The 27,386-nt window shown below is 42.0% G+C and overlaps 2 protein-coding genes across 2 annotated transcripts; one reads left to right on the plus strand and one right to left on the minus strand.

Annotated features, from left to right (window-relative positions):
- Nucleotides 1–3,862: 3,862 nt before the first annotated feature.
- medag (mesenteric estrogen dependent adipogenesis) lies at nucleotides 3,863–15,766 on the plus strand (the record flags this gene model as incomplete). The annotated part of the gene is made up of 5 exons (XM_083653926.1): nucleotides 3,863–4,077; nucleotides 8,701–8,837; nucleotides 11,688–11,803; nucleotides 15,466–15,636; nucleotides 15,752–15,766. 5 exons carry the CDS (start codon nucleotides 3,863–3,865, stop codon nucleotides 15,764–15,766), a joined length of 654 nt encoding a protein of 217 aa, XP_083510052.1.
- A 666-nt stretch (nucleotides 15,767–16,432) lies between these two features.
- On the minus strand, nucleotides 16,433–23,976 carry alox5ap (arachidonate 5-lipoxygenase-activating protein). Its single transcript, XM_083635795.1, has 5 exons — nucleotides 23,776–23,976; nucleotides 23,504–23,585; nucleotides 21,514–21,584; nucleotides 16,819–16,900; nucleotides 16,433–16,741 (listed from the first exon to the last, which is right to left on the minus strand). The coding sequence occupies exons 1-5, from the start codon at nucleotides 23,840–23,842 to the stop codon at nucleotides 16,579–16,581; spliced, it is 465 nt and encodes a 154-aa protein (XP_083491921.1). The 5' UTR covers nucleotides 23,843–23,976; the 3' UTR covers nucleotides 16,433–16,578.
- Nucleotides 23,977–27,386: the final 3,410 nt, after the last annotated feature.

Genomic DNA, 27,386 nt, shown 5'->3' on the forward strand with positions numbered 1-27,386 from the left:
ACGTGCACACATAGACATGAAAGGGGGCTTGAGCCCCTGCCTTTTTTTCAGTCTGTAAAAAGTGCCCTTTTTTTTTTTTTTTTTTTTATTATTATAATACATTTTTCATTTTCATTCCAACAACACATGAACAAAACAAACAGCTCAGACACGTGAAAAAATAAAATAAAAAGTGCCCTTTCCTGACCATGAATGCATTTCTAATGATGCTTTGTATGAAATTGCCCTTTCCATGCCATCACTGAAGGCAGCATTCAAAGAGAAATGCCTTTTCCGAGCTCTCTTGGCCTTGAATGCACCATTTGTAATAGGCCTCTGCATGGAGCAGTGTTTTTCTAAACCGCCCCTGAAGGCACCAACCCAAAAACGCACGTGGCCCGTCCCCACCCACTCCATCAGTGCGCACTCCACTCAGCCAGAGCAACCATGCAGACGGACAGCAGCAGCACAGGCGCACACAGTCTGACAGATATATCAGTCAGTCAATGTGAATCAGGTATGTATGTTTGTCAAAGTCTCATCCTAAAATGAGATATTCCTCTAAATCTGGTTAAAATCGGAATATTTAAAATGAGTTATACCCCTAAATTGGCCTTCAAATTGCCTCAAATTTCCGCCGCCGCCCTCCGGACGCCGGCTGTAGTGCCCTTTTATGAATTTGAGCCCCTGCCCCTCTAATGTTCTCTGCACGTCCCTGCACGACGCTAGTTAACTTCTTATTAAGATAGATCACCATAGCAACTTGTGCTCTACGGCTAACCTGCTTTGTAACAGGTTAAGTTCAGAGGATCAAAGATCAAACCCATGAAAGACCCACCTGCTTACCAATCAGCTCTCTGGAAACAGCGAGTCGCCATTCACATGGTCCCCATATGAAAAATACATTGCATTCAAAAGAAAAAGGGAAAAAAACAAAAAAACATGGCTCTTGTTAAATTAATCGAGGACTGAATTCTTGCACTTTTTGCAGGCTACATTTAAATTAAGCCCTACTTACCACTTTGGAATATGTTTTTATATAGGCTATACATTTTTGTGCTCTCAAGTAGGCTAGATACGTTGTTTGACCCCGCCGATCGATTGCAGCTGAACGGTGAGTGGAGAAATATCACTAAACCGGCAGGTTACATAAACGTCTCCAAAGCGCACGGTGCCGTGTGTGCAACGGAGCTGAGGCTGACGTTGGGTTGGACATGGTCATACATGCCAGAATAGCCTACTACTATCTAAGCAATTTAATATGGGATCGCCTGCACACAGATTATTCATATCTAGGCTACTCCTGCATTTTGCAGCTGCAACTGTGTTGCTTTTGGCCTGTATGATGTGATTGAACTTCATATTATTTCCAGCATACTCCTTGTATGAAATATGGAGATATGCGACTCTGCTGCCAATAGCCTATATTATGTGACCACAAAATAGGCTATTTTTTATAAATGAAATATGCCCGCACGTAGGCCTACCATGTGAATTCAGTTCAGCAGCCTTTTTTAAATTTGATTATCATTATTTTTTTATTGATAGCCTATTAACCTATAGGAATTATTCCATCACTGTGACCAAACACATCATGAGATCATTATTATTCATTGAGCCTAAATGGTCTAAAAACGCCTACGGACTTTGGAAATAGACATGCAGGGAGTTTATTGAGAGGGTGAATTGAGCTGCTGTAGATAGCCTACTACGTGGAGGCAGAAACCGCTCTTCAAAGAAATTACTGATGTGAATAAAATTGGTAACTTTAGACAGTCATTCGGGAACAGACTAATGATATCCAACGCGGATTTTGATTCTGACATACATAGTAAAGCTTCACGATTTGCGCTTTGAATGAAAGAGGCGCTGTAGAAGTTGGAGCAGTCCATATTGCATTGTGATTGGCTAGTTGTTAAAAAGCACACCTCTTTTGCAGGCACGAGCTCCTGTGCACGGGCATTTTCATGTGCACGCGCTCTCAGCTTGATTAGAAAAACCTGGATCCACTTAAAGGACGGCTTTACCGTGGGGAATATGAATATATATCAAATCTCACGCCCCTAAGGTTTTCGAATCCGTTGAAATTTTTGAAATTGGAGCTTCACTGCCAGAGATATCAACCGAAATTCACTCTGTGTGTGTGTGTGTGGGGGGGGGGGGGGGGGGTGGTGGAGGGGAGGGGCGGGTGCGGGGACTCGAAATCCTACATTTCCCACAATGCACTGGGCTCGCGTGGCCTTCGTTTCCATGCCCACCCCTCAGGCATTTGGCTGATATCAAACTCCAGTAGGTGGCGGTAATGCACATATATGTTTGCCAACCGCCATAAAACTCAAAGAAGAAGAAGAAGAAGGCTTCGACAATAAAACATATAGACCAAATCAGCGGGGATGTTTACATTTACTTCCGGGTACCCCTGAGGTCCACACATTATAATGGCGGTGGACGGCACAAACTGACGTGTTGAAGACAAAAACAGACAAAGAAGACAAAAATGGTTCGTCCGTGTTGTGTTGTTGTTTAATATCATTCATAACAACACTTTCACTAACGTTAGTGGAGACCAGACTAGCTAATTTACCTGTTGGACCAGACCAGAGTAGACTTGAAGCTAAATTAAATTAACGTGGCGTCAGTAGCTCTGTCTGTAACGTTAACGAGTCTGCAAAAAAACAGCGAGTTTGACAGACAAACAAACATTATTAGCTAGCTAACACTACATAAAACAAACACAGAAGAAAGGCTAGATACGTCGGACAAGCATGTTTACCAACCGTTTAACCATTTAAATTGAAAGTAGTCGGCCGAAAACAGCGAGAGGGTTTGACAGCATTTATTTGACAACACGCACATTTAAACCTGCCGCCTTCCCCAAGTGGTACCCGGAAGTAAATTTGTTTACATGGTGACGTCACGGTGATTTGGTCTATAGAGAAGAAGAAAAAATCGAAAATAAAATTGCCTCCAAATTGCACCAAATTTAAACTGAAGTATATATGTCGGGAGATAATAAGATCATAATTTTTTTTTCATGCATTTTAAGGCATTTTCGTAGGAGTTACGCGCATCTGATGTTGTAACTATTTTCTGTAAAAATGTGTAAAAACGGGTACATTGCTCAGCGTTGATTTCGTTACTTCAACGCACCTACTACTAGATGTAAAATTTGACGAGCTTTCCAATGCCGCCAGTCCCGTGTCTGTCCGTGCTTCCGTTCCCGAGAAAATCGTCTCTTTGCAAGGAGCTATGGAAAGCTAACCTAGCTACAGCAGGCTAGGTGGTGGAAAAAGATGGCTGCCTTTTGTTTTTGTTCCAGACCTCTGAAGGGGCGTGGAGGACCTCTAGAGGCGGGACCATGGCTCACAACAATTGTAGTTCATAGGTCCTCGACTTCCGCAAGGCGCACTTGGGCCAGATGACGCGAAACGCGTCGGCTGGCCCAAAAAATATGTGAGAGATGCTTGATATCTCTGGCAGTGAAGCTCCAATTTCAAAAATTTCAACGGATTCGAAAACCTTAGGGGCGTGAGATTTAATATATATTCATATTCCCCACGGTAAAGCCGTCCTTTAACGAATTGAGAACTACATTCTGATTCTAGTATGACTTAACTAGAATCCAGCTAGATGGCAATTATCTGCTTTAGCCAAACCAGATCAAGGGACAGATCCTGGATCTTCTTATACAACATTCGTGGTACAGCCCTCAGGACAGCGTAGTAGTTCCCCTTTAAACTAAAGCTTTTAATTTGAAAAACACTGACCAGACGTTGTACATTGTAAAACTGATTAGCTTGACACTAGTTAATAAATGAGCTGCAGAGTCCGGTACGGTGAGAGAGTCGAGATCGAGTGACAACAACAACACAACTAAACCACCATGACGAGAAGTAAAGTGTCCACCACCGGTAAGATGAGCGTGACGGAGGTGGAGCAGTTCTTGAGGAGCCCGCCAGCCGGGTTCTGGGTGCAGACTCTCGGTTCTGGCTCGGGCTGCCGAGTCCACAGCAACCCGCAAGACAGCCTGGTGCTCATCGACGACTTCCACTCCTGCAGCCGCCGGGGGACCGTGGCTTTTCACAACTCGCTGGGACGGTAAGGGCTGTTTACACCCTAGGGTTATTATAAAACTAAAACTACTAGCTGTGAGAAATATTAGTTTAATTAAATAAAGATAAAAACTAGACTAAACTAGCCTAACTAGTAGCAAAACCACTCTGGAATTGAAATAGCCTCAACGCGAGACTCTTCAGTCATTCTTCCTTCTGAAGGAAGTTAGTTTTTAATTTAATTTTTAATTTCTGTCTTCAATTCAGTTTCTTTCAATTCCAGCCTCAAAGCCTCAGTTCGGAAGAATGACTGAAGAGTCAAACTGAAACAAACTGAATTGAAGACAGAAATTAAAAATTAAATTAAAAACTAATGAAAAATGCAAAACTATAACTTTTACACCCCCCCCCCCCCCCCCCCACACACACACACACACACACACACACACACACACATACACACACACACACACACACACACACACACACACACACACACACCACTGGCGCCGGAACAAGGGGGACATGGGGACATTTTGTCCCCCTTAAAATTTGGTCCCCCTAAATTTTTTTTTTTTTTTTTTTTTTTTTTTAATCTGAGCGGGCAACTGCCCCTGACGCTTAGAGCCCACTTTACACTGTTTACACAGCCTGTGATGCTTGTTAAAGCCGTGATTGTTGTGGGATTATTACACCTGAGATAGACAGACCCAGGGATCAAGTTACAGAGAGCCCACTTTACACTGTTTACACAGCCTGTGACACTTGTTAAAGCCGGGATCATTGTGGGATTATTACACCTGAGAGACAGACAGACCTGGGCCCGTATTTATCAAGCTTCCTAGAATTACTCCTAAGAACACTGCTAAGAGTACACTTATGAGCAAAAAAATTCCCAGCCAAAAGCTGCACTTAAAAGTCAGTTATTATGCATCTCACTCCCTCTTTCAGCGAGGTGTAGGACTGAATCCTAAGTGTCAATCTCAGAGCTGATTTACGACAGGTGTGTGTGTGTGTGTGTGTGTGTGTGTGTGTGTGTGTGTGTGTGTGTGACAGGTGTGTGTGTGTGTGCCGTAAAGGGAAATGTTGATGACGCAATTCCAAGTACAGAGGAATGGCCAATCGCTGAATGGAATCCCTTATGCACGAATATCCTAAATAGAGATGATTCAACAGTGAAATGCACAATGGGAGTGTAGCATATATTCACCAATAATTTCAGAAGAAATTATCAACAAAATAATACAAGATAGCCTACATTGAAAATGACTCAAGAATAGGCTAAATGTTTCCTAATCCACCAAATTCACCTAATCCCACAACTGACTCGAAACTGGTGTGCTGTCAGTAGGCATGGGTCGATTTCCGGTTTTACCAGTTCGGTTCGGTATACGAGCCCAAACCGGTTTGATCACGTGCGAACTGAAAAAACCTAAAAAAATAAAATAATTTTTTTTTTTTTTTTTTAGGTTTTTTTTTTTTTTTTTTGCCAGTCCATTCTGATTGCACTATTGTTTGTATTAGCCTCTTCTCAAGTTGCACTAGTAGGCAAAAGTCTTATTTTGTTTATTATGTTGATGTTTGAAGAAAAGTTAAGCTGAATAGTTATGAGAAATAAAAACAGTGTGTTGTTACAGTTAAAAGGTTCTGCTTATTTGTATTCAGTGTTCGTGCTGGTTGGCAGCATACCAGCTTAGAGGTGCATTATCGCCACCAACTGCAGCCGCTTTGATACGTTTTTTGGGGGGAATATCGAACCGGTTTCAAAATGTTCAAACCGACCCATGCCTAGGCCCTATATTGTGTGAATTTGTGAGTTTTGAAGTTTATAAGGCAGCTCAGCTGTAAGCCAATCCATTCTGATTGCACTGCTTGTGTTTTTATTAGCCTTTTCTCAAGTTGCACTATAGGCAGAAGTCTTATTTCATTTATTATTTTGATGTTTAGAAGAAAAGTTGAGCTGAATAGTTATGAGAAATAAATACAGGGTGTGTTTGTTACACAGGTGTCCTGCTTCTTTTTATTCAGTATCATTGCTGGTTGACAATACCAGCTTAGAGGTGTATTATCGCTATCAGGTGGACTGAAGTTGCACTACAGACAGTTATGGGCCACACTCGGGAGCCCTGCTTAACACATTCACTGCCAGTCATTTTTTTTTTACTGTAGGTAGCTTCTGCCAGAGGTTTTTTTTGAGGATTCTGGCTCATCTTTCAAGACCCGAGGATTCTTTTCTGCTAAGATTTTGTGAACACAAAATATCTCAAAAGAACTAATAGAATGTGTGCTTTCTCTGTCTAAAAGAGTTAGTTTGTAGAGTTAGTAGTTATGTAGGCATTAGCACTTGAATACAGCATGGTTTCAGCGTCTGAAAATTTAAGCTGAAATAAATAGCTTTTTGTGAAATTCGATAGAACAGTCACTTTAACCATTCATTTTTGGCATCAGTAAGACGTCAGACATCTAAACAATAGTTTTGAACAGTAATTTCCTCCATAACAGCAGGAAACCCCCCTCTACTTCAAACTCCTCCCTCCGTGTGTGTTCTTCTTGGCTGCAGCGGGCGTGTCACAAGCTCGTTTCTGCTGCTGCTCCTGCCGCTGCTCCTGTCTGCTGGCGGCCGCTGGGCGAGGATGGGCTCGCTCGTTTCTTGGGGTTTCGGTTGAGAAACCCCAAGAAACAGGGTTTCTTTTGCGATTCTGGTCTTATTTATGCTGCGTGTTTCAAAGTGTGTTGCACCCATAATCTATTATGCAAATTTGCAATCCCCCACCGCCAGCAATCAGCGCGAAAGCGAAAGCGTTTTCGCCAATCCATTTTACAGTATGAGAATGGTTTCATCGCGCGTTCCCCTGCAGTTTTGGCTCGGCTTTTTCTAGAATGGAGAGCACTGTCGCCACTTAGTGGGTCGGTGGAATGGGTTGTACACGTTCGGTGGCTTCAATATTTATATAAGAGATGTAAAAGGGTTAGATCAACGTTTTTTTTTTTTACGTATTAACACGTCATTGGCAGTCAACCGTTGGATTTTTTTTGACGTATCAACACGTCATTGGCAGTGAACGTGTTAATTTTTTTTTTTTTTTTTTTTTAATTACAAAAAAAATCGGTATACCGGTTCGATCCGGTTTAGACGGCAATATCGAACCGGTTTTAAAATTTTCAAACCGACCCAGCCCTAGCTGTCAATTGACTACCCTATATAGCCAGGTTCTATAGGCTGTATGATGAGCAAACATGTTCTGCTGTTATGCCATTGCTGCGAAGGGTCAGTGGTGTGATGATGTCCCTAATCAAATCGGTCACATAGATGATGCCCACTCTGTCTAATCGATATCGTTTGATCAACTGCTCGTTGTCAAATAATTCAAGTACATCCTTCCGCTCTCTGAAGATTCGCGCACGTCTCTGTCTCCTGAATGCCATGATGTCAACATTGCCCTGCTGGCAACTCCTAACCACTTAGGACACCTCCTGAGGACTCCTAAATAGCTGGGGGAGTAGGAGTGTTTCCTAGTCTTAAGAAGGTTGATAAAAAGCTTTTATTCTTAAGTGTGAGAGTAGGACTAAATTTCACAAATTCTCAGCACTCAGCATTCAGGAGACAGAGACGTGCGTGAATCTTCTCCACTAAGCACAGCGTGTCATCTTCCCTCCAATTCGGCTTTCTTTTGGATTCCATGTTTGCTCATCATACAGCCTATAGAACCTGGCTATATAGGGTAGTCAATTGACAGAACACCAGTTTCGAGTCAGTTGGGTGGATTAGGAAACATTTAGCCTATTCTTGAGTCATTTTCAATGTAGGCTATCTTGTATTATTTTGTTGATAATTTCTTCTGAAATTATTGGTGAATATATGCTACACTCCCATTGTGCATTTCACTGTTGAATCATCTCTATTTAGGATATTCGTGCATAAGGGATTCCATTCAGCGATTGGCCATTCCTGTGTACTTGGAATTGCGTCATCAACATTTCCCTTTACGGCACACACACCTGTCGTAAATCAGCTCTGAGATTGACACTTAGGATTCAGTCCTACACCTCGCTGAAAGAGGGAGTGAGATGCATAATAACTGACTTTTAAGTGCAGCTTTTGGCTGGGAATTTTTTTGCTCATAAGTGTACTCTTAGCAGTGTTCTTAGGAGTAATTCTAGGAAGCTTGATAAATACGGGCCCTGGACTCTGTACTGCACTCACTGTCATTGGCTGCTGCTATAATCGTATACGGTTATTGTTATTTTATTTTTGTGTTGAGATGACAAGTTTTGCACTGTGTTTCGAAGTGATAATAATAATAATAATAATAATAAGTTCAGTGTTTCTGCCTGTGTTGCTGTCTGTTGTAGTGTAATTATAAAATGACCTAAAGGGAGAGCAGGTCACCAAGTGAGTGAGAAAAGGAAAAATACTGAATAATTACATTACTACAGTATAATCCTAATGTAATTTAAAATGAGATATTCATCTAAATATGGCTAAAAATCATCCAAACGTCCATAAAAACGTCAATTTTTCGTCGGCGGAAAAAAAAAAAAAAAAAAAAAAATTGTGTCCCCCTTATTGCAAACTCGTTCCGGCGCCACTGACACACACACACTATTTGTATACAGTTTTATTGAGCATGTCCTGTCTGTCTGAGTTGGAATTACCATTTTTTTACAGAAATATTAAAATGAGTAATTTATGGGAGTACACGCGTGTCAGAAAGAGTCTGCTGTCCAAGAGGATTTATCTGCTGATGTCTGCCTGCGAAGAAAACTCTTCACCGACCAACAAAAAGGCAGCAAAAGAGCTGAAAGGTAGCTTTCCCTCTGTAGCCACACTGTAGGCTAATACATAACACGTAATCAGAATACTTTTAGACATCTATTTCAAAATATACCAAGAAAAAATTACAAACATATTTGTGCATGAAGGTGACATTTATTGTAAGCACTGTATAATTTGGATACATTGGATAGGAAACACGTACGTGTTGTTCCATACTAGCAGCCTACACATGTTTTATGTATGTATTTTGTATGCCTCCACCGGCGATAGCCAGGCCGGAGGCATTATGGTTTCGGGTAGTGCTGCACGATTAATCTAATCGCAACCGCGATGTCAGCACGTGCGATTACATAACCGCAAAAGTGTGCGATTATTATTATTATTTTCACGTCTTTTTGAGTGTGTGTGTGTGTGTGTGCCTCTAAACGTTACACGCGACGCAGCAAACCCACGTTTCTCTGCCATCACACACTAGCGGGAGACTTCTCCCATGCACTCCCGCAAATAAGTAGTATTATGCGCAGCAAGGTTACATATTACCGAGAGGGAGAGAGAGAACACCTATGATCGTTAACTCATTGAGTGCCAGCCACTTTTGGAAAACTGATGCTCCCAGTGCCAGCCCTTTCAGAGCGTTTTCAGTGATTTCTCGAGGCCCACAGAATATTGTGTGATATTACTATGTAAACACCAAACACGCACAAAGAACGATGAGACTCTATTGTATCATCAGCAAAAAAAAGTTTATTGATATTATTTTCCGTTCTTTAGTTATCAGCCGGAGAAGATAGGTTGATTTCACCAAAAACAGACGTTTCAGACTAGAAGCTGAGATAATGAGCCTTTTGTGAAATGAAGCATTTTAAGCAAATCACTGACTCTGAAGATAATATTTTCTGACCTGAAACATCTGAACAGTAATTTCCTTCAATAAAAGAGCACCCCCCCCCCACCCCTCATTGGCACTCTACGTTACTATAGCCCTTTTCCCACATGCGCTTTGTACCGCAAAATGACCGGAACGTGGTCTAATGCCTGCATGTGTGAAAGTCGTCGTGCCGGTATAAGCGCGACCCCGTCGTCACCGAGATTTCACCAGTTTCGAGCCAGTCAGAAGAGCGGTATGCGCTATAGCGGATACAAGTGAGAAACGGATCCAGTCATTTTCCGCGACACCGGTCCTTCTCTCATGTGGGCGAGGTGTACACACGTTGCTTAACGTTCACTTCCAGCGTGCATCATCTAATCATTCGCGCACATCAAAGCAAACTACTTCCACATTTCGCTTCATGCATTTGCTTTCTCTACATACATACAAGCGTTGGGCTGGGCAGCTTGCAAGCCTCTGCCATTCTCGCTGTGTCTGTCCTGTGTGGCTGCTCCCCTCTCTCGAGCAGAGGGGAGGGGGGAAATCGTCTGTGTTTATTTTACGCTGGCTTGACGCTGCTCTTGAGTCAAAGAGTGTGATTTTATTGTTTGGCAAGTTTTGCCGACCCCCCAAATAAGCTCCCCCAAGCCTCTGCCATTCTCGCTGTGTCTGTCCTGTGTGGCTGCTCCCCTCTCTCGAGCAGAGGGGAGGGGGGAAATCGGCTGTGTTTATTACGCTGGCTTGACGCTGCTCTTGAGTCAAACGAGTGTAATTTTATTGTGTGGCAAGTTTTGCCGACCCCCCAAATAAGCTCCCCCCGCCCCCCAACATACCGGCTATTTGACGACTAGATTCCCACATGCGCGGGCTAAGGTGTGAAGGGAAATTCAGGGAAATATTGACTATTATTGACTTACAGGTAATTTTCCGGTATGCATGTGGGAAAACGGCTTATTTGAATTGACGACGATAGTCGTCATTGGCACTCAATGAGTTAACAGCGAGCTATGCTAATAACTAGCTAGCCGTTCAGAAACGCATGTAAACAGCCGTGTGATTAGTGAGAACGTCAGTACAATAAGGAGAGAGCTGCAGGTGCTTATGCAGAACTAGTGCACGTTTAAGTGCACAGTGGGTAATGACCCGCTGTGATGATAGCGACATTAACAAGGTTGATAGCAGAGAAAACACTGTCGCAGCTGCCTGCAGCAGCACATCCAGACTTTTAACTAGCCTAGCCTGTCACATGACGCCTTCATGGTCCCTCGATAAAGTCTGCAGATGCACGTTACCTCACCTCTCTCTCAAGAAGCGTCACGTGAGTGTGGCGTTTAAGGCCATCTGTCACTACAAAAGAAATAAACGGGGTGTATCACTGTATTACTGGACAGACATGTAACTAACTTTGCAGTCTGAGCCATCGTCTATGTGCTGTAACACAGTGCAGTTTCTATTTTTCTGGTGTCTCTTTTTTTACATGTTTGGGACAGGCAAATGTCTCAAAATGTTTTATTTTTTTGTAAAGATCATTTTATTTCAAATTGTTTTATTTATTTAGTTTTAATATATTTTAAATTGTAATATATTTCATGTATTTTATTCTGTGATACGTGAAACCGTGATATTTTTGTCCAAGGTCACACCGTCAAAAACTCATGCCGGCACATCCCTAGATACCATTTGTTTATTATATCGCAATCGCTTATCGCACCTTTGCCCCAAATCGTGCAGCACTAGTTTCGGGTTGTCCGTACGTCCGACCAATGTTCGTTAACGCGAGATCTGAGGAACGCCTTGACAAAATGATTTGTGTATTTACCGTATGTAGGTCACAGACTGTTGGTGGCAGCAGACTAGTAGTGACTCATGTTTGTTTCCAGTGTAGGGATGTTTGCACAGGGTGGAGTAGAGAAATAACACCAGTGCTTAAACCACCTGACAGCATCTCTCTCTCTCTCTCTCTCTCTCCCCCCCCCCCTCTATCCTTTTTGTCCCCTCATCTCTCCATCAGTGTTGAAGCAGTATGTGGTGTCCATTGAGGGGAGTGACCCCCTCGTCAGGTGGGAGATGGAGAGAGGCCTAGACTGGACCATCTCATCTGTCGCTGGGGAAAGCTACAGAGTGGATGTAAGGATTTCAGCTGTGTCCAGTTCACTTTTTTTGTTAAGCAGCTGTGTCCAGTTCACTTTGTTTGTTAAGCAGCTGTGTCCAGTTCACTTTGTTTGTTCAGCACCTTCAAGGAAAAACCCACCCTCAGATAACTGTTTGACTTCTGTGTGTATTGTTCAATGCATTCCTGGAGTAATTTATTTTGTGATGAAGCTCATTGTTTGTCTTTAAGAAGGCTGACTACTGCAAAATAATAGTAGAAGGCACACTGCAAAGGTTGCAAAGGTCAAAAAGCCTTTTAATATATGGGCTACGCCTACATGTTTCAACTATTCAGACATCATCAGGACAAATATACAGTACTCTAACTCTACCAGTCAAACATTTGGTTATCTGAAGAAGGAAAAAGTCCAGAGTGCTCGGAAGTCCAAAACTGGTGTGGTGAAGGTGCTCTTTGGTGACGATCACAAAGGTTAAAAAAAGAAAGGTCCAAGGCACTCTGGCAGAAAGTAAAAAAGACTTGATTTGGATGGCTATTTCATTATGAAAGGTTTAAAAACATAGCTAGTGCATGTTGAAAGAGCTGGTACATGACCCACGCGTAGCGGCACAAACGGCCTTCTTCAGGGTATGGCCACCAGCACAAAGTTCCCCCTACTTAACAGGAGATGATTACAAACACCTGAGCAGAAAGCCAGTGAACTCACAGGTAACAATGCAAAATACAACCACTAGATGGCTCTACAATATGTATAGTAGAAAACGAAACATAATGGAGAGAAATATGGAAACAAACGAAAAATGAATCTACAGACTCTAAGACAGAAAGCAATAATAATATATATCCATCTGCAGCAATACAAGCGCCGCTTGCAATTATGCAGTGACCAAAGACTACCTTCTATTTTAGATTCTTTATAGTAGTCACCCTTTGCCTTGATGGAAAGGCAAAGGCTTTGAAAATAAATTCATACAAACAGGCATCAACTAAAGTCTTTAGTTAACTAGGGGCTACAACTAGGGGCTACATCTAGATCCAGACAGGATCTAGAAAAACTAATTCATGCCTTCATCTACAGTAGGTTAGACTACTGCAATAGCCTTTTCTCTGGTCTCTCCAAAAAAGAACTTGGACAACTCCAGCTCATTCAGAATGCTGCCGCTAGAGTTCTAACGAAGACTAAGAAAGCTGATCATATCATTCCAGTTCTTAAGTCCTTACACTGGTTGTCAGTGTGTCATAGAATTGATTTTAAAATACTGTTACTAGTCTATAAATCACTTCACACTCACTGCCACCAGTTTTTTTTTACTGTAGGTAGCTTCTGCCAAGGATTTTCTTTGAGGATTCTGGCTCATCTTTCAAGAGCCGAGGATAATTTTCTGCTAGTATTTTGTGAACACAAAATATCTCAAAATAACTAATAGAATGTGTGCTTTCTCTGTCCAAAATAGTTAGTTTGTAGAGTTAGTAGTTATGTAGAAATTAGCAGTTGAATACAGCATGGTTTCAGCGTCTGAAAATTTAAGCTGAGATAAATGGCTTTTTGTGAAATTCGCTAGAACAGTCACTTTAACCATTTATTTTTGGCATCAGTAAGACGTCAGACATCTAAACAATAGTTTTGAACAGTAATTTCCTCCATAACAGCAGGAAACCCCCCTCTCCTTCAAACTCCTCCCTCCGTGTGTGTTCTCCTCTTCCCTCCATGGCTGCAGCGGGTGTGTGACAAGCAAGTTGCTGTCTGTGCTGCCTGGCTGCCCCTCGTCGGGCGAGTCTGGATGGGCTCGCTCGTTTCTTGGGGTTTCGGTTGAGGGCTTTGATGAAGCTTTTGCGATTCTGGTCTTATTTATGCTGCGTGTTTCAAAGTGTGTTGCACCCATAATCTATTATGCAAATTTGCAATCCCCCACCGCCAGCTCCCTGCGCGAAAGCGAAAGCGTTTTCGCCAATCCATTTTCATGAGAATGGCTTCCTCACGCGGCTGTTTTTGCTTGGCTTTCTCTCGTCTGGAGAGTACTGTTGCAACTTAGTGGGTCGGTAAAATAGATTATACACATTCAATACCTCCCATATTTTAATAGGAGATGTAAAAGGGGTTGATCGACGTCCCACCGTCAAAAAAAATTTTTTTTGGACGAGATATCTCGTCATTGGCAGTCAACCGTTGGTTTCTGCTTGACGAGATATCTCGTCCACGGCAGTGAACGTGTTAACGGCCTAGGCCCAAAATACTTAGCTGAATTGCTCCCACGCTATGAACCGTCTAGACCTCTCAGGTCAGCAGGGTCCGGCTTACTAACTGTCCCTAGGATTAAATCAAATCATGGGAAAGCCACATTCACCCACTATGCTTCTGCTAGCTGGAACAATCTGCCTGAAGACATCAGATTTGCCCCAACTTTACTTACTTTTAAAAATAGACTAAAGACTTTTATGTTTACCGTCGCTTTTAACTGCTGACAGATTTAAATTGTGTTTTATTCCTCTAAGTTTTTATCTATTTTTGCAACTACTCTGTTGTGATGCTTTTAAATGTCTATTTTATCCTCTTATTTTATTCTCTTATTTTCTTGTGTCGACCATCTTATGTGAAGCACTTTGAATGGCCTCTGATTTTATGCAAACCCAATGCTGTGGCATGTACGGGCAACAGAAGACGCAAGGTACCAGTAGAGGGTATGCTTGACGTCCAAACTACAGTATAAAGACAAAGCTGTTATGAAATGTCTATTTTATCCTCTTTTTTCTTTTTTCTTATGTCATCCATTTTATGTGAAGCACTTTGAACTGCATCTGTGTATGAAATGTGCTATGCAAATAAATTTGACTTGACTTGACTATTATGCCTCCACTGGCGATAGCCAGGCCGGAGGCATTATGGATCCGGGTTGTCCATCTCCGTACGTACATCCGTCCGTACGTACGTCCGTCCGTCCGATGTTCGTTAACGCGATATCTGAGGCCTTGACGGAAGTTAATCAAATTTGCCTCATACATCGACTTAGACTCAAGGATGATCTGATTAGATTTTGGTGGTCAAAGGTCAAGGTCACTGTAACCTCTCGAACGCCATTTTCAAGTTGTTAACGCGATATCTCAGGAATGCCTTGACGCAATTTCATCAAATTTGCCTCAAACATCGACTTAGACTCAAGGATGATCTGATTAGATTTTGGTGGTCAAAGGTCAGGGTCACTGTGACCTCTCGAACGCCATTTTCAAGCTTGTTAACGCGATATCTCAGGAATGCCTCGACGGAATTTCATCAAATTTGCCTCAAACATTAACTTTGACTCAAGGATGAACTGATTAGATTTTCGTGGTCAAAGGTCAAGGTCACTGTGACCTCACGAACGCGATTCCCAAGAATGAACTAATGGCGGAGGCATAATTCCGTGGTGCGGTAGTTGGTGTAAAATAGATTTCAAGCCCTGAGATCAAAGTGGCTAATGATAATTATAATTATTAGTGAAAACCATATTTTTGACTGGTTTTGGTTTTTGACTTGCCTTGGACTATTCTTTTGTAGAGATTATGTTTCAAACACAACGAATGAGCTGGTGGTATGGATGGATGGTAATCAAAGCCTCATTTTATTTTGTTAGGAGTTGTTGCAATGTGACTCATGGCAATCTATGCAGAAAATCATGCTGAACGTGACTTTTCCTTGTGCCAGATTGACTTGACCGCGGCATTGCAGACCTGGGCAGGAACAAACTTCCATATACAAACAGACAGAGGGAGTGTCAAACCTGTATGGAGACATGCCTCCTTTACGCTGAAGTACTATTCTGATGCCCTCTTTGACTTCCCACACTGGTTTGGCTTCAGCAAACGGACATTTATGGTAAATATCTCTAGATGATGATGCTTACTCTTGTTGCTATTCACATCTTGCTCTGTGTGTGACTGTGTGCGTGGCTACTTCTAACTTATCTTTTCGCATCTCTTAACCATGAAAGCTGAGGCTGACATGAGCCATGGATGGAGTCCATGTCCACGAGAAACTTGAAGAGGAGCTTCTTGATCAATACACTAAGACCCATGTGTCCGATCAACCCACGTCACCTTTTGAAGAAGTGTAACGAGTTGACAATCTCAGTCTGATGTCAGGCTACCTTACAGTTGCTTTGGGGTCCAGATATTTCTATATTTTTATGAAGCGCTTTTACAAGTCTGACCGCACAAAACACTTTGACATTAATGTCTACATCCACCCATTCACACTCACATTGACACAGCCACGGTGTGTGCAGAGATGCACAGCGCCAGCCGGCAACTGCTCGTCGGGAGCAGTGTCTTGCTCAAGGACACTTCAACACGCAGGCCCGGAGGAGCAAGCCTCGAAACTGGGAACCTTCTGATTCCCAGGCGACAGCTCTACCTCCTGAGCTATTGCCATCTCCCTGTATCAGTGGATGGAAACCCCAAGCATTGCAGCACCAGATATTACATTTCTCATAATACGAATGATGCCTATTGAAATCTGTTTATAGTTATGTGTTACAGTATGTGTCTAAAAGGGTTGGGGTATTTTAGGTGGAAATGAAATACATTTATTTTCACTTTATTTATTGTTGTAGGGGGGTTGAGGGAAAAGAAATCTGAGCTATTGTATACTGAAATGCTTGTAGACAATCGTGTGCTTCTCAGAAATTTTATTTTTTTCACCCAACTCAAATAAATGCTCTTTTACAAAAAAATGAATACCAATTCTGAACTCGACAACTTTCATCAAGTAAAAGAGAAATGTGGGTAAATGCAGCGGCTTCCATTCGACACTCCGGTCTTAAGGGATGAGGAGGAGAGCGGATGCGGCACTGCAGATGGTGTCGACATATTCTTTATAGTCGCTGCTATAGTAGCGCGTCAGCAGGTAGTTGAAGATACCCACAATGCACATCAGGAGCAGGAAGAACAGGACGCGCTTCCCAAACAGGTAGCCTGGAGTGCTGCATGGAAACAAACACAAGTAAGACCTTGATAGTGTCTGAATAGGGCCTACACAGAATGTATGCCTTAAATTTACCTTTGAGAGGTTTGTCCCATGTAGCCAACAAAATACTTCTGCCTGACCACAAGGTAGATGATCCCAGCAAAGGCAGCAGGAGCTTCAAACATGATGGAGACAAGCATCACTCTATGAAACCTTTAAACTCCTGTATAACGTCAATATCAAGCAATCTATCACAGGGGTTCCCAACCTTTTTTTGTGCCAAGGACCAGTAGATGCATGGAAAAAAAAGTCACATTGTCAATGTCAGTTGTCAATTTTAATGGTTTTAGTATATATTTACTCACCAGGTGGCGACAAAGGGTAAATAACAGCCTTTTGTGTTGTACTGTATGTAGCCTACAGTATTTATGTTTTTGTTTCAACTACAAACATAAATAAACATCAACTGCACTATGTTTCAACTACCACACACAGCCTATAATATTATAGCCTATGTTTATAAAAAAAAATTGGACCGGGCTCGCGGCCCTGTACCAAATGCTTTGCGGCCCGGTACCAGTCCGTGGCCCGGTGGTTGGGGACCACTGATCTATCAGACTTTATGAAACCTACATACTCCTGTATAACTTCAATATCAAGCAACCTATCAGACTTTATGAAACCTACATACTCCTGTATAACTTCAATATCAAGCAACCTATCAGACTTTATGAAACCTATATACTCCTGTATAACCTCAATATCAAGCAACTTATCAGACTTTATGAAACCTATATACTCCTGTATAACCTCAATACCAAGCAACGTATCAGACTTTATGAAACCTATATACTCCTGTATAACCTCAATATCAAGCAATCTATCAGACTTTATGAAACCTATATACTCCTGTATAACCTCAATATCAAGCAATCTATCAGACTTTATGAAACCTATATACTCCTGTATAACCTCAATATCAAGCAATCTATCAGACTATGAAACCTATATACTCCTGTATAACCTCAATATCAAGCAACTTGTCAGACTTTATGAAACCTATATACTCCTGTATAAGAGTTCCTAGGCTCTTACCCTAAACCTAGGTGGCGTTGTCGGTCAAGTTTAAGTGACTTTACGGCCCCTGCCCGGCTCACACTTGCACCTGTGTTGCTTCCCACCTTTTAGACACAAAATGGCTGCTGTGAAAAAGGTAAATTCAATGTCTCTCCCTCCTCACATTGGTTTAATATAGTTTGTATTGTCTAGTTATTTTCCCTTAGCTGTAGTTAATAAATTATTCGTTTAACTTTTACTTTGTTGTATGACTCCCCTCATTTATTTACTTAAACAAGGTTATCAATGAGGGCAGTCATTCAGTACCAAGGTATAAGGTGAAAACATAATTTATTAACTAAAACTAAGGGAAAATAACTCAAACACAAACTACATTAAACAAACAAATGGAACAAAAGATGCATCGCGAAGAGGAAGAGAGACTGAATGGTCTGAAGGTCTTGGGCCCTATCTTCGCAAAAGCGGTAATTTAGCGTTTGCCCTGGGCAATGCAAATTGGGGCGTGCACAAGCGCATGCCTGTTATAATTTTAAAAGCACCTCTTACGAATGTTTGAGAGATGGAAGAAAGAAATGAATATTGATATAACAGAAGATGATTGGCATTCTATGTGTGACACACAACATAAGTCTACTCGATCCAGAGGATGGAGAGAATTCGGATGGAAAAATATAATGAGATTTTTTATTACACCACAGATCAAAATCAGACAGACACACGAACAACAGATATGTTGGAGAAACTGTGGACAGATAAATGCCAATCATCTTCATATATTCTGGGAATGTGAAAAGATTCAGGGGTTCTGGTTGGACATCACTCAAGTTATGCAGAGGGTTATGGGGTATGACTTTCCAAAAGAGCCACAGATTATTTATTTGGGAAAAATTGAAGAACACATTGCGATGGGAGACCTTTGTTTGTTCCGGATACTGACACTGGCAGGGAAGAAGGCGATCACAAGGAGATGGCTGAAGGAGGAACCCCCCGAAGTGGGGGAGTGGATCAGTATTGTGGAGGAAATCAAAACAATGGAGGAACTTACTGCACGTCTGAGGACTAAAATAAATGCCCACTTCGACTCATGGAGGAAGTGGAATACTTACAGGACACTGGTCTAAAAAGGCTCCCCCACCGAGAGAGTAACTATTGGCCACTCCCCCTGCCAGTGTCGGTGCACTCATTATTTTCTCTATTTGCTTTACATGTCTATCCGGATCTCCTTTCCCTAAAAAAAAAAAAAAAAAAAAAAAAAAGTGTTTGACCTTGGAATGGTGAAGATAATAAGTACCTAATTTAATTAAAAAAAAAAAAATGAAAAATGAAAAATGAAAAATTGAAAAAAAAAACAAAAAAAAAAAAAGTATATATATATTTTAAAAAAAAAGAATAAAAATAAATACCCACTTCGACTTATGGAGGAAGTGGAATAAATATAGGTCACTGGTCTAAGAAGATCCCCCCCATCAGGTGTTGTCCACCCCCCCCCCTGTCAGTGTCAGCACACACATATTATTTTCTTTATTTGTTTTACATGAGTATCCAGGTCTCCTTTCCCCCCCCAAAAAAAAAAAAAAAAAAAAAAAAAACTTGTCTGTCCTTGAAATGGTTAAAAAAAAAAAAAAAAAAATCTGTTAAAAAGAAAAAAGAGGAATAACTGAATAATAACAAAGTAAAAATAAATATATAAATGCCCACTTCGACTCATGGAGGAAGTGGAGTATGGAATATATAGGTCACTGGTCTAAGAAGATTTCCCCATCGAGAGAGAAACTGTGGTTTATCCCCCCTGTCAGCGCACTCATATTATTTTCCTTATTTGTGTTCTTGTTTATATGTATATTTTGGTTTCCTTTTCCAAAAAAAAAATGTGGATTTGTCTGTTTGTGAAAAGATGAAAATAAAAAGTATAAAAAAAAAAAAAAGCACCTCTTACGCGCTAAATACCCTGCTGCGCTTGAGCGCACCATAATCTCCGTGCTGCGCAGTGTAGAGTAAAATTCCTTTGGATATGTCCTTATGCACAGCCTTGCCATGCCAGGACATCAAATTCTGCTGCTAAAATTGGGTATTAGCAGATAATTCAGTGAGGCAATCGACTATAACTCACTGAGAAACTTTTATCACATCGCAAAGAGGGAAATTACTGGTTGGACAATGGACATAGGCTATTCAAATTCACCTATCCCATAACCCGGAGGGTCGTTGGCACCACAGACTATCTGTCAATAAGCTCTCTCCATCTCTCTCTGTCCTCGGCAGGAGTGAGTCCACTCTATTACGCATGGAGAGACTTACAGTATATTGCATGCCTCACGCAAACAGCGATTGCTAGACGGGAATCGGATTGGTCTGATTGATGTAACGCCCAGGCATTGCCTGGCCACACCTGTGAATAATTTTGGTGCTTAAGATCGCCCAAATCCCGTTTGCCCAGGCATTTTGGGGGCGCAGACTATTTTGGCACGGCTCTAATTTGCGCCTGCGGCAGGCGCCGTGAACGTTTCCGCATCCCCGCCGAGAATTGCATCCCCAACATATTTCGGGGCTGTTTTAACTTAGAAAACAGGGAGGTCACGTATACCCAGACAATCACTTTTAAACAGTTGCATTACTGTATAAATCATTACAATATGCTCCCGTGAGGTGGGGATGCATTTACTGTAGCTGCTGCGCGAATAGGGGATATCGCCTGTACCAAGATAGGGGCCCCATGACTGCACCAGGCCCAGGTGCACCCAATCAGCCTAACGACCCCAACACCAGGCTCCTGCAAGAAAGGGCCAAGGAAGTGGGAGGGTTGTCACACTTTGAAGATGTTTTATTTCAGAAAGTGTATGAAACGCATGACCCAAATAGTCATACATTCAGTCATTGTGTTACTTGGGTGGAATTTTAGTGAAAATCAAGCATCCCCCTTTTTGCTGGGGACCCCCTGGAACTCCCTCAATGGCCCCTGGGGGTCCCTGGACCCCACTTTGAGAAGCACTGACATATTTGACTTGGTGCCTCTGCTCTTCACTTTTTTTAATTGCTCTTTATCAAACAAATGAGAAAAAAAATGTAGAGTAATCATTCCTACCCCCACATGTCTCTGTTGGTATTGTGTGTGGGTGGGTATGACAGTTGAGTTGTCTCTGTTGGTATTGTGTGGGTGGGTAATGTCTCTGTTGGTATTGTGTGGGTGGGTAATGTGTGGGTGGGTAATGTCTCTGTTGGTATTGTGTGGGTGGGTAATGTCTCTGGTATTGTGTGGGTGGGTAATGTCTCTGTTGGTATTGTGTGGGTGGGTAATGTCTCTGTTGGTATTGTGTGGGTGGGTAATGTCTCTGTTGGTATTGTGTGGGTGGGTATTGTGTGGGTGGGTAATGTGTGGGTTGGTATTGTGTGGGTGGGTAATGTCTCTGTTGGTATTGTGTGGGTTGGTAATGTCTCTGTTGGTATTGTGTGGGTGGGTAATGTCTCTGTTGGTATTGTGTGGGTTGGTAATGTCTCTGTTGGTATTGTGTGGGTGGGTAATGTCTCTGTTGGTATTGTGTGGGTGGGTAATGTCTCTGTTGGTATTGTGTGGGTGGGTAATGTCTCTGTTGGTATTGTGTGGGTTGGTAATGTCTCTGTTGGTATTGTGTGGGTGGGTATGACAGTTGGGTTGTATGTATTGTGTGGGTGGGTATGACAGTTGAGTTGTATGACTATCTGATGAATGCTTACCTTGCCTGAGGCACAGACCAGCACACCACATCACTGCCAGGAAGGTGGGGTAGGTGTCCATGCAGTTACGACTGGGAGAAGCGCAAACAAAGAAGCACCATTACTTAATCGCACGGACGTGATGTGCAACAAGCAGCAGCCATGAAGCAACCCCACACGTCTTTCAGACATGACTGATGTTCCCGAGCCCTTGCTCCATGCCTATTGGCTCATGTTTTGAAACCGTCGTGCAGAATAACCATCAAGATAACACCATCATTTCAATAAAACAATGCATGAGCTACAGAGTGCAGTGTTACTTCGGAGTGCTGGAGGAGTACGTTGTTGACGTTGAAATGGGAAGCCAGGAAAATCTGAGCTGGTTCTAGTCGGCACTTAGCCGGCTGTTGCACTAATCAGTGCAGTGTGTTGTTGCACAGAGTCAAGACCACTTCCCACCATGTGACACATCTCTGGAGACGGTGATTCAGGAAACCATCCCCGCCACACTTTTTAAGAGGACTGCCAGTACTTGTCTCTGTCCAAAACTGCCCAAAAATCACACTTGAACTTAATAGCTGACCTTATCATACTTATCATACAAATAGACATTACAATGCAAATTATGTAAAAAGAGGGATATAAGGGCTATAATGTGACAGACACCGTACAGGCATTTCTCCAAATTCCACCAAATGTTTGCATCAAGTTATAGGTTGGCATGTCTTTCAAACATGAAGAACATTGGTGTCGTGTTCATTGACAAAGAGATGAGCCCCTCAAGGCCCCACATACACTGAACTGTGGTTTGTCTGTATAATAGGGGCTTAATAACAAGCTAATACATGTAATACATGTAGGCTATAGTATATTAGTGTAGCCAATTACATAGATTACATAGGGAATTACACTAAATACATACTATAGGTGTCTACATATCAACTAAAATATAGTATAAATAATTGTACATTTACATTTCTAGATTTAGCTCATTGGTCAAAGCACACTTATTCTAAGCGAAATGGCATACTTCTGAATCTAAGTGATGATCATGGATTCACATTTTATATGGTAAATATTCAACCCATTCTCACTCCGAGCGCCTAGCATATTGACGCTTTGTCCCGTCCCTTGTGCGTCGCTTGTTACTAACATGGTACCCTTGAGCGACCCATGAAACGACTTGGGCTTTCCGACTAAACTCAATGTAAACCCATGGAAGTCATCTTTGACTTTGATTTTTGACCCTAACCCTAAACCTAACCTCTCCCACCCCCCACGCCTAAACCTAACCTCCCCCAGACCCTAACCTCTCCCACCCCCCACGCCTAAACCTAGCCTCCCCCAGACCCTAACCCTAAACCTAACCTCTCCCACCCCCCATGCCTAAACCTAACCTCCCCCCAGACCCTAACCCTAAACCTAACCTCTCCCACCCCCCACGCCTAAACCTAACCTCCCCCCAGACCCTAATGGGGGAGCAGTTGACTAATGGGGGAGCAGTTGCCATAAGCGTCAAAGATGACTTCCATGGGTTTACATTGAGTTTAGTCGGAAAGCCCAAGTCGTTTCATGGGTCGCTCAAGGGTACCGTGTTAGTAACAAGCGACGCACAAGGGACGGGACAAAGCGTCAATATGCTACGCGCTCGGAGTGAGAACGTGTTGAAATATTTATATGCCGCTTGTATATTGAGCAGAAAAGTCCAAGTTTTGACAAGCACATAGTTGTTCATATAGGTTCAGGCAACTGAACATTGCCTCTTGATGGAAGTATTACTGGGGAGGTATGCAAAGCCAAGTAGAAAGTTTGCATGTGTTGTATGCAAATATAAGACTAGTCAACAAAATAAATGACAGCATCCGTTGTTTTAGTGGTGCAGATGTTTCAGTTGGCAGGTCACTGAGTGAGAAGCATAACACTTTTGAGAATGGGAATAATCACCCAGAGAGACACAGCTAACCCTGTTAGGTGTGCCTGTGTGAGCAACAAGTGGAGAATTCACACTTACTTGGCACAAGACACTCGTTCAAAAGCAGCATCATGGGTGTTATGGGCCTTGCCTTCCTTCTCTACCTTCAGGGCAAAGAACGCTTGAACCCAGAAACAAATAAAAAGCAGTGAAATCGTCATAATGTCGTCAGAATTGTACAGAATTTCTTAGAGCTAGAGATTCAAAGCAACAAAAACCCAACTGACAGACACATAGTAAGTAATATTAGTAAGTAATATTAGTAAGTAATAGTAATATTCTTAGTAACATTCTTTCTTGCTTTTTCTCACCATTCTGAAGGACACTGATGAGGGTGACGATGACGAGCATGTAAATGTGCTCCACCACATAGTCCATGTTCTCTCTGTAGTTCAAGGAAGAGAGTGAGAAGGATGCGGGCTGATCTTTCACATCCAAATCGGTGGAGATATGAGGAGAAAGTTGTTCAGTTCCTCTCTGGCGTGCTTCACACTCCCTCACTCCCACATGCACACTCCTTTGTGGTGTCCTCTTCTATGTAAATTGTGTTGTGGCTTAATAAAAAGAATAGAGGTGGGGGTGCATGTGTAAACTGCCCATCACTTCCTCAATGTGTGCGTGTGTGTGTGTGTGTGCGTGCATGCGTGCGTGTGTGTGTGTGTGTGTGTGTGTGTGTGTGTGTGATTGCACGTCAGATGGTGCAAACATGTACACACTCATACACACATACAGGGTGTTTCATGCTTGGCTGACATAGGTAAATTTACCTTACAGAGTAAAGGGTCAAAGGTCAAAGGTAGTTTTATTGTCCCCACAGGGAAATTGGTTTGCAGACAGGAAATCTAAAAACACACATAGTGCAGCACAAGCACTAAAAACAGGCACAAAAATACTCACATAAAACAACAAGTACTAAAAACAAACAAACACTTAAGATAAAACTACAGCTAAAAGCATACATACATAAGACATAAAAGCACAAAAAAGCACAGGGAAATGAAGGCAAGTATCATAAAGTGCAAATAGGTAGCATCATAAAAAGTGCAAGAGTGAGTAGTAAGGTGCAAATGGGCAAAGCCAGGGAATTAAAGTTCTATCTGCCGTTTAGCAGCTGAATGGCAGCTGGGACAAAAGAGAGTTTGAGGCGCTTGGTCCTCGTCGCGGGCACTCTGAACCGACGCCCTGAGGGCAAGAGCTCAAACTCTGAATGGAGGGGGTGATCAGGGGCCTCCAGGATGGACGTGGTCTTCCTGATCACCTGCCTCTTGTAGAGGTCGAGGAGCTGGGTTAAGGTGCCCCCAGAGACCTTGCTGGCCACCTTGACTAGGCTACCGAGTCTGTTCTTGTTGGCCATGGTTGTGTTGCCGTACCAGGCCACAATGCAAAACATAAAAACAGATTCAATAAAACTCCTATAGAAAAGTGTCATGAGTTCAGAAGATACATTAAAAGATCAAATTTTTCTCAAAAAAGAAGAGGCGCTGCTGGACCTTTTTAGATGTGGCAGCAACATGTGAGTCAAAACACAACTTGTTAAAGATGCTCTTCAAGCTTCACATGTAGCAGTGTCCTGAAGGAGCTTGTGGGGTCTCCTGCAAAACAAAGAAGTGTTTAGTCCAGTCACAGGAGATCAATGTGTGGCATCATGGGAGATTGTAGATAAAAAAGGTCTGTGGAGAGTGGACTCTCAGCTTTATTTGGCATCTTGTTGGACTACTGGTGAAAACAAATGGAGGAAAAAACCAACAAACAAAACAAACACACACACAGGATATATACACACACACACACACACACACACACACACACACACACACACACACACACACACAAACAAACGCACGCATGCATGCACACACACACACACACACACACACACACACACACACACACACACACACATAGGACAGACACACTTTTTGAGGGTTGTTACTAAACTCATGTCACCTCATGACACGTCATCCACATCATCAGTGGTTATGACATCATCCTTAACGTTGCTCATTGTTTTCCAGTTTACCGGCGTTGCTCCACTGCCCGCTGACCTCGTCTCTGTCGGTGATTGTCTGTTTAGAGCGTAGCCCTCCTTACCAGGCCCTCAGTGGAAAGGCCTCAGGTATGTCTGCGTTGACCATGACTGTTGAGCTGAACAGAGCAGAGAGAGATCTGCCCCCAAACATCAGACAGGCGAGCTGCTTTGATGGAGACCTCAGGCAGATTAGAGAACTCCACTGTGGAGCTCACACTCTTGGAGACTTCTGGTCTTAGTGGTGATACAGGAAACCTCCTCTGCACTCTTACACACTCCACTCTAGAGATGTAACGGTATGAAAATTTCACATCACGATTATCGTGAAGAGAATGATCACGGTTATTGTATTATCACGGTTTGTTAAAATGTGCTGAAAATGTGCTTGCTTGGAACTGTGAAGACAGTGAGCAACTTTACATGCTGGTGTTTGGTATTTAACTGAGCAGAGTTGGACCACAGACAGACTCATGTCCCATATCATTTCAGATAAATCAACACAAAGTTCCTCCTGCCACGCTTCTCTAATCCTCTCAGTGGGGGCCCTGATGCGGCTGTCAGACACACAAATCTAGAAATAAGATGCCTGGAGTGGGGAGGGCTTAACAAAACATTAAAACAAATAATTTGGGAGAGCCTCAAAGTTATGAATTTTGGATCGAACATAATCTGTAAATATCTGTAAAAATGTGTTTTCACTCGAGCAATTGTGATGTCATCAGTGAGCAGTGTTGGGGTAACTCAATACAAAAGTAACATATTACATAATATTACTTTTAGCAGTAACTCAGTAATATAACTTATTACCAATAGGATTTCAGTAATATTATACCAGTTACTTTGTCAAGTAACACAAGTTACAAATTTAGTTACTTTTTTTTATTTATCAAAGCACATATTTAAATAAAGATACAATCATTTCCTAATCAAATTGTGTGTTTTCATGCAAATAGCCACTATAGATGACAATAAAAAAAGGAAAATGATAACATTTAGAATCTTGGACGGTTTACACTGACTTCAAGACAGTTGAAATGATTTTCCGGGATGATTCCGGGGCGGCGATGTCATTCTGCTGCTGCTGTTATTTTGGTGAAAGTAATGCAAAAGTAGTGTAATAAGTAACGAGTTACTCACAGACAGTAATAATGTAAAGTAACTTATTACTTTCAAAAGAGAGTAACTAGTAATATGTATATTACATTTTAAAAGTAACTTGCCCAACACTGTCAGTGAGTGATGTCACTCAAGCAATTGTGATGTCATCAGTGATGTCACTCGAGCAATAGTGACATCATCAATGCCTGATGCTTGTCTCGTACTGTATCCCGTTTTGTTTTTATGATGAATTGTATCTTTGAACAGTGTATTGCTCTACCTCTGTCTGTGCTTGTGTTTTCTTTTTGTACTAGTTTCTGTAGCTGTGGCCCATGTTTTTGGTCACATGCTGTACTCAGCATATTGTGTATATTGTATTTTTACTGTTTTGTAAAGCACTTTGTGATCTTGGTCTGTGAAAGGTGCTCTATAAATAAAATTATTATAATTATAATATTATTATTATCATCAATGTTGAGCAATTGTGGGCCGCACCGATGACATCACAGTTGCTTATTACTCTAATGACGATATATACTGTTTATATATATATATATATATATATATTATATAATAAATAAATAAATATATATAATAAACTCTTACTGGTGCAAACCTCTTATTTATGTCGATGGTGCAAACAAATGGAGAAAGAAGATCCAACAGTGTAACATAACATGTAGCTGAGTGGTTAAATCCCCGATCGTGTCTGCCTGGGCTGGGCTATCAGCTAAATTCTAACTGCTGAATGGATAGAACGGGGGTTTTTACCCCACCCTGACCACGCCCCCAGCC

The sequence above is a fragment of the Poromitra crassiceps genome (assembly GCF_964638095.1).
Source record: "Poromitra crassiceps genome assembly, chromosome: 1".
Classification (NCBI taxonomy): Eukaryota; Metazoa; Chordata; class Actinopteri; order Beryciformes; family Melamphaidae; genus Poromitra; species Poromitra crassiceps.

What these genes read in the sequence shown, in the direction of transcription:
- alox5ap (XM_083635795.1), bottom strand. Translation starts at nt 23,842, where the DNA reads ATGGACTATGTGGTGGAGCACATTTACATGCTCGTCATCGTCACCCTC. An exon ending in GAACGAGTGTCTTGTGCCAA is followed by an intron (nt 21,585 to 23,503) that starts GTAAGTGTGAAT and finishes CGCTTCTCCCAG; the next exon opens with TCGTAACTGCATGGACACCT. An exon ending in ATGGGACAAACCTCTCAAAG is followed by an intron (nt 16,742 to 16,818) that starts GTAAATTTAAGG and finishes GTTTCCATGCAG; the next exon opens with CACTCCAGGCTACCTGTTTG.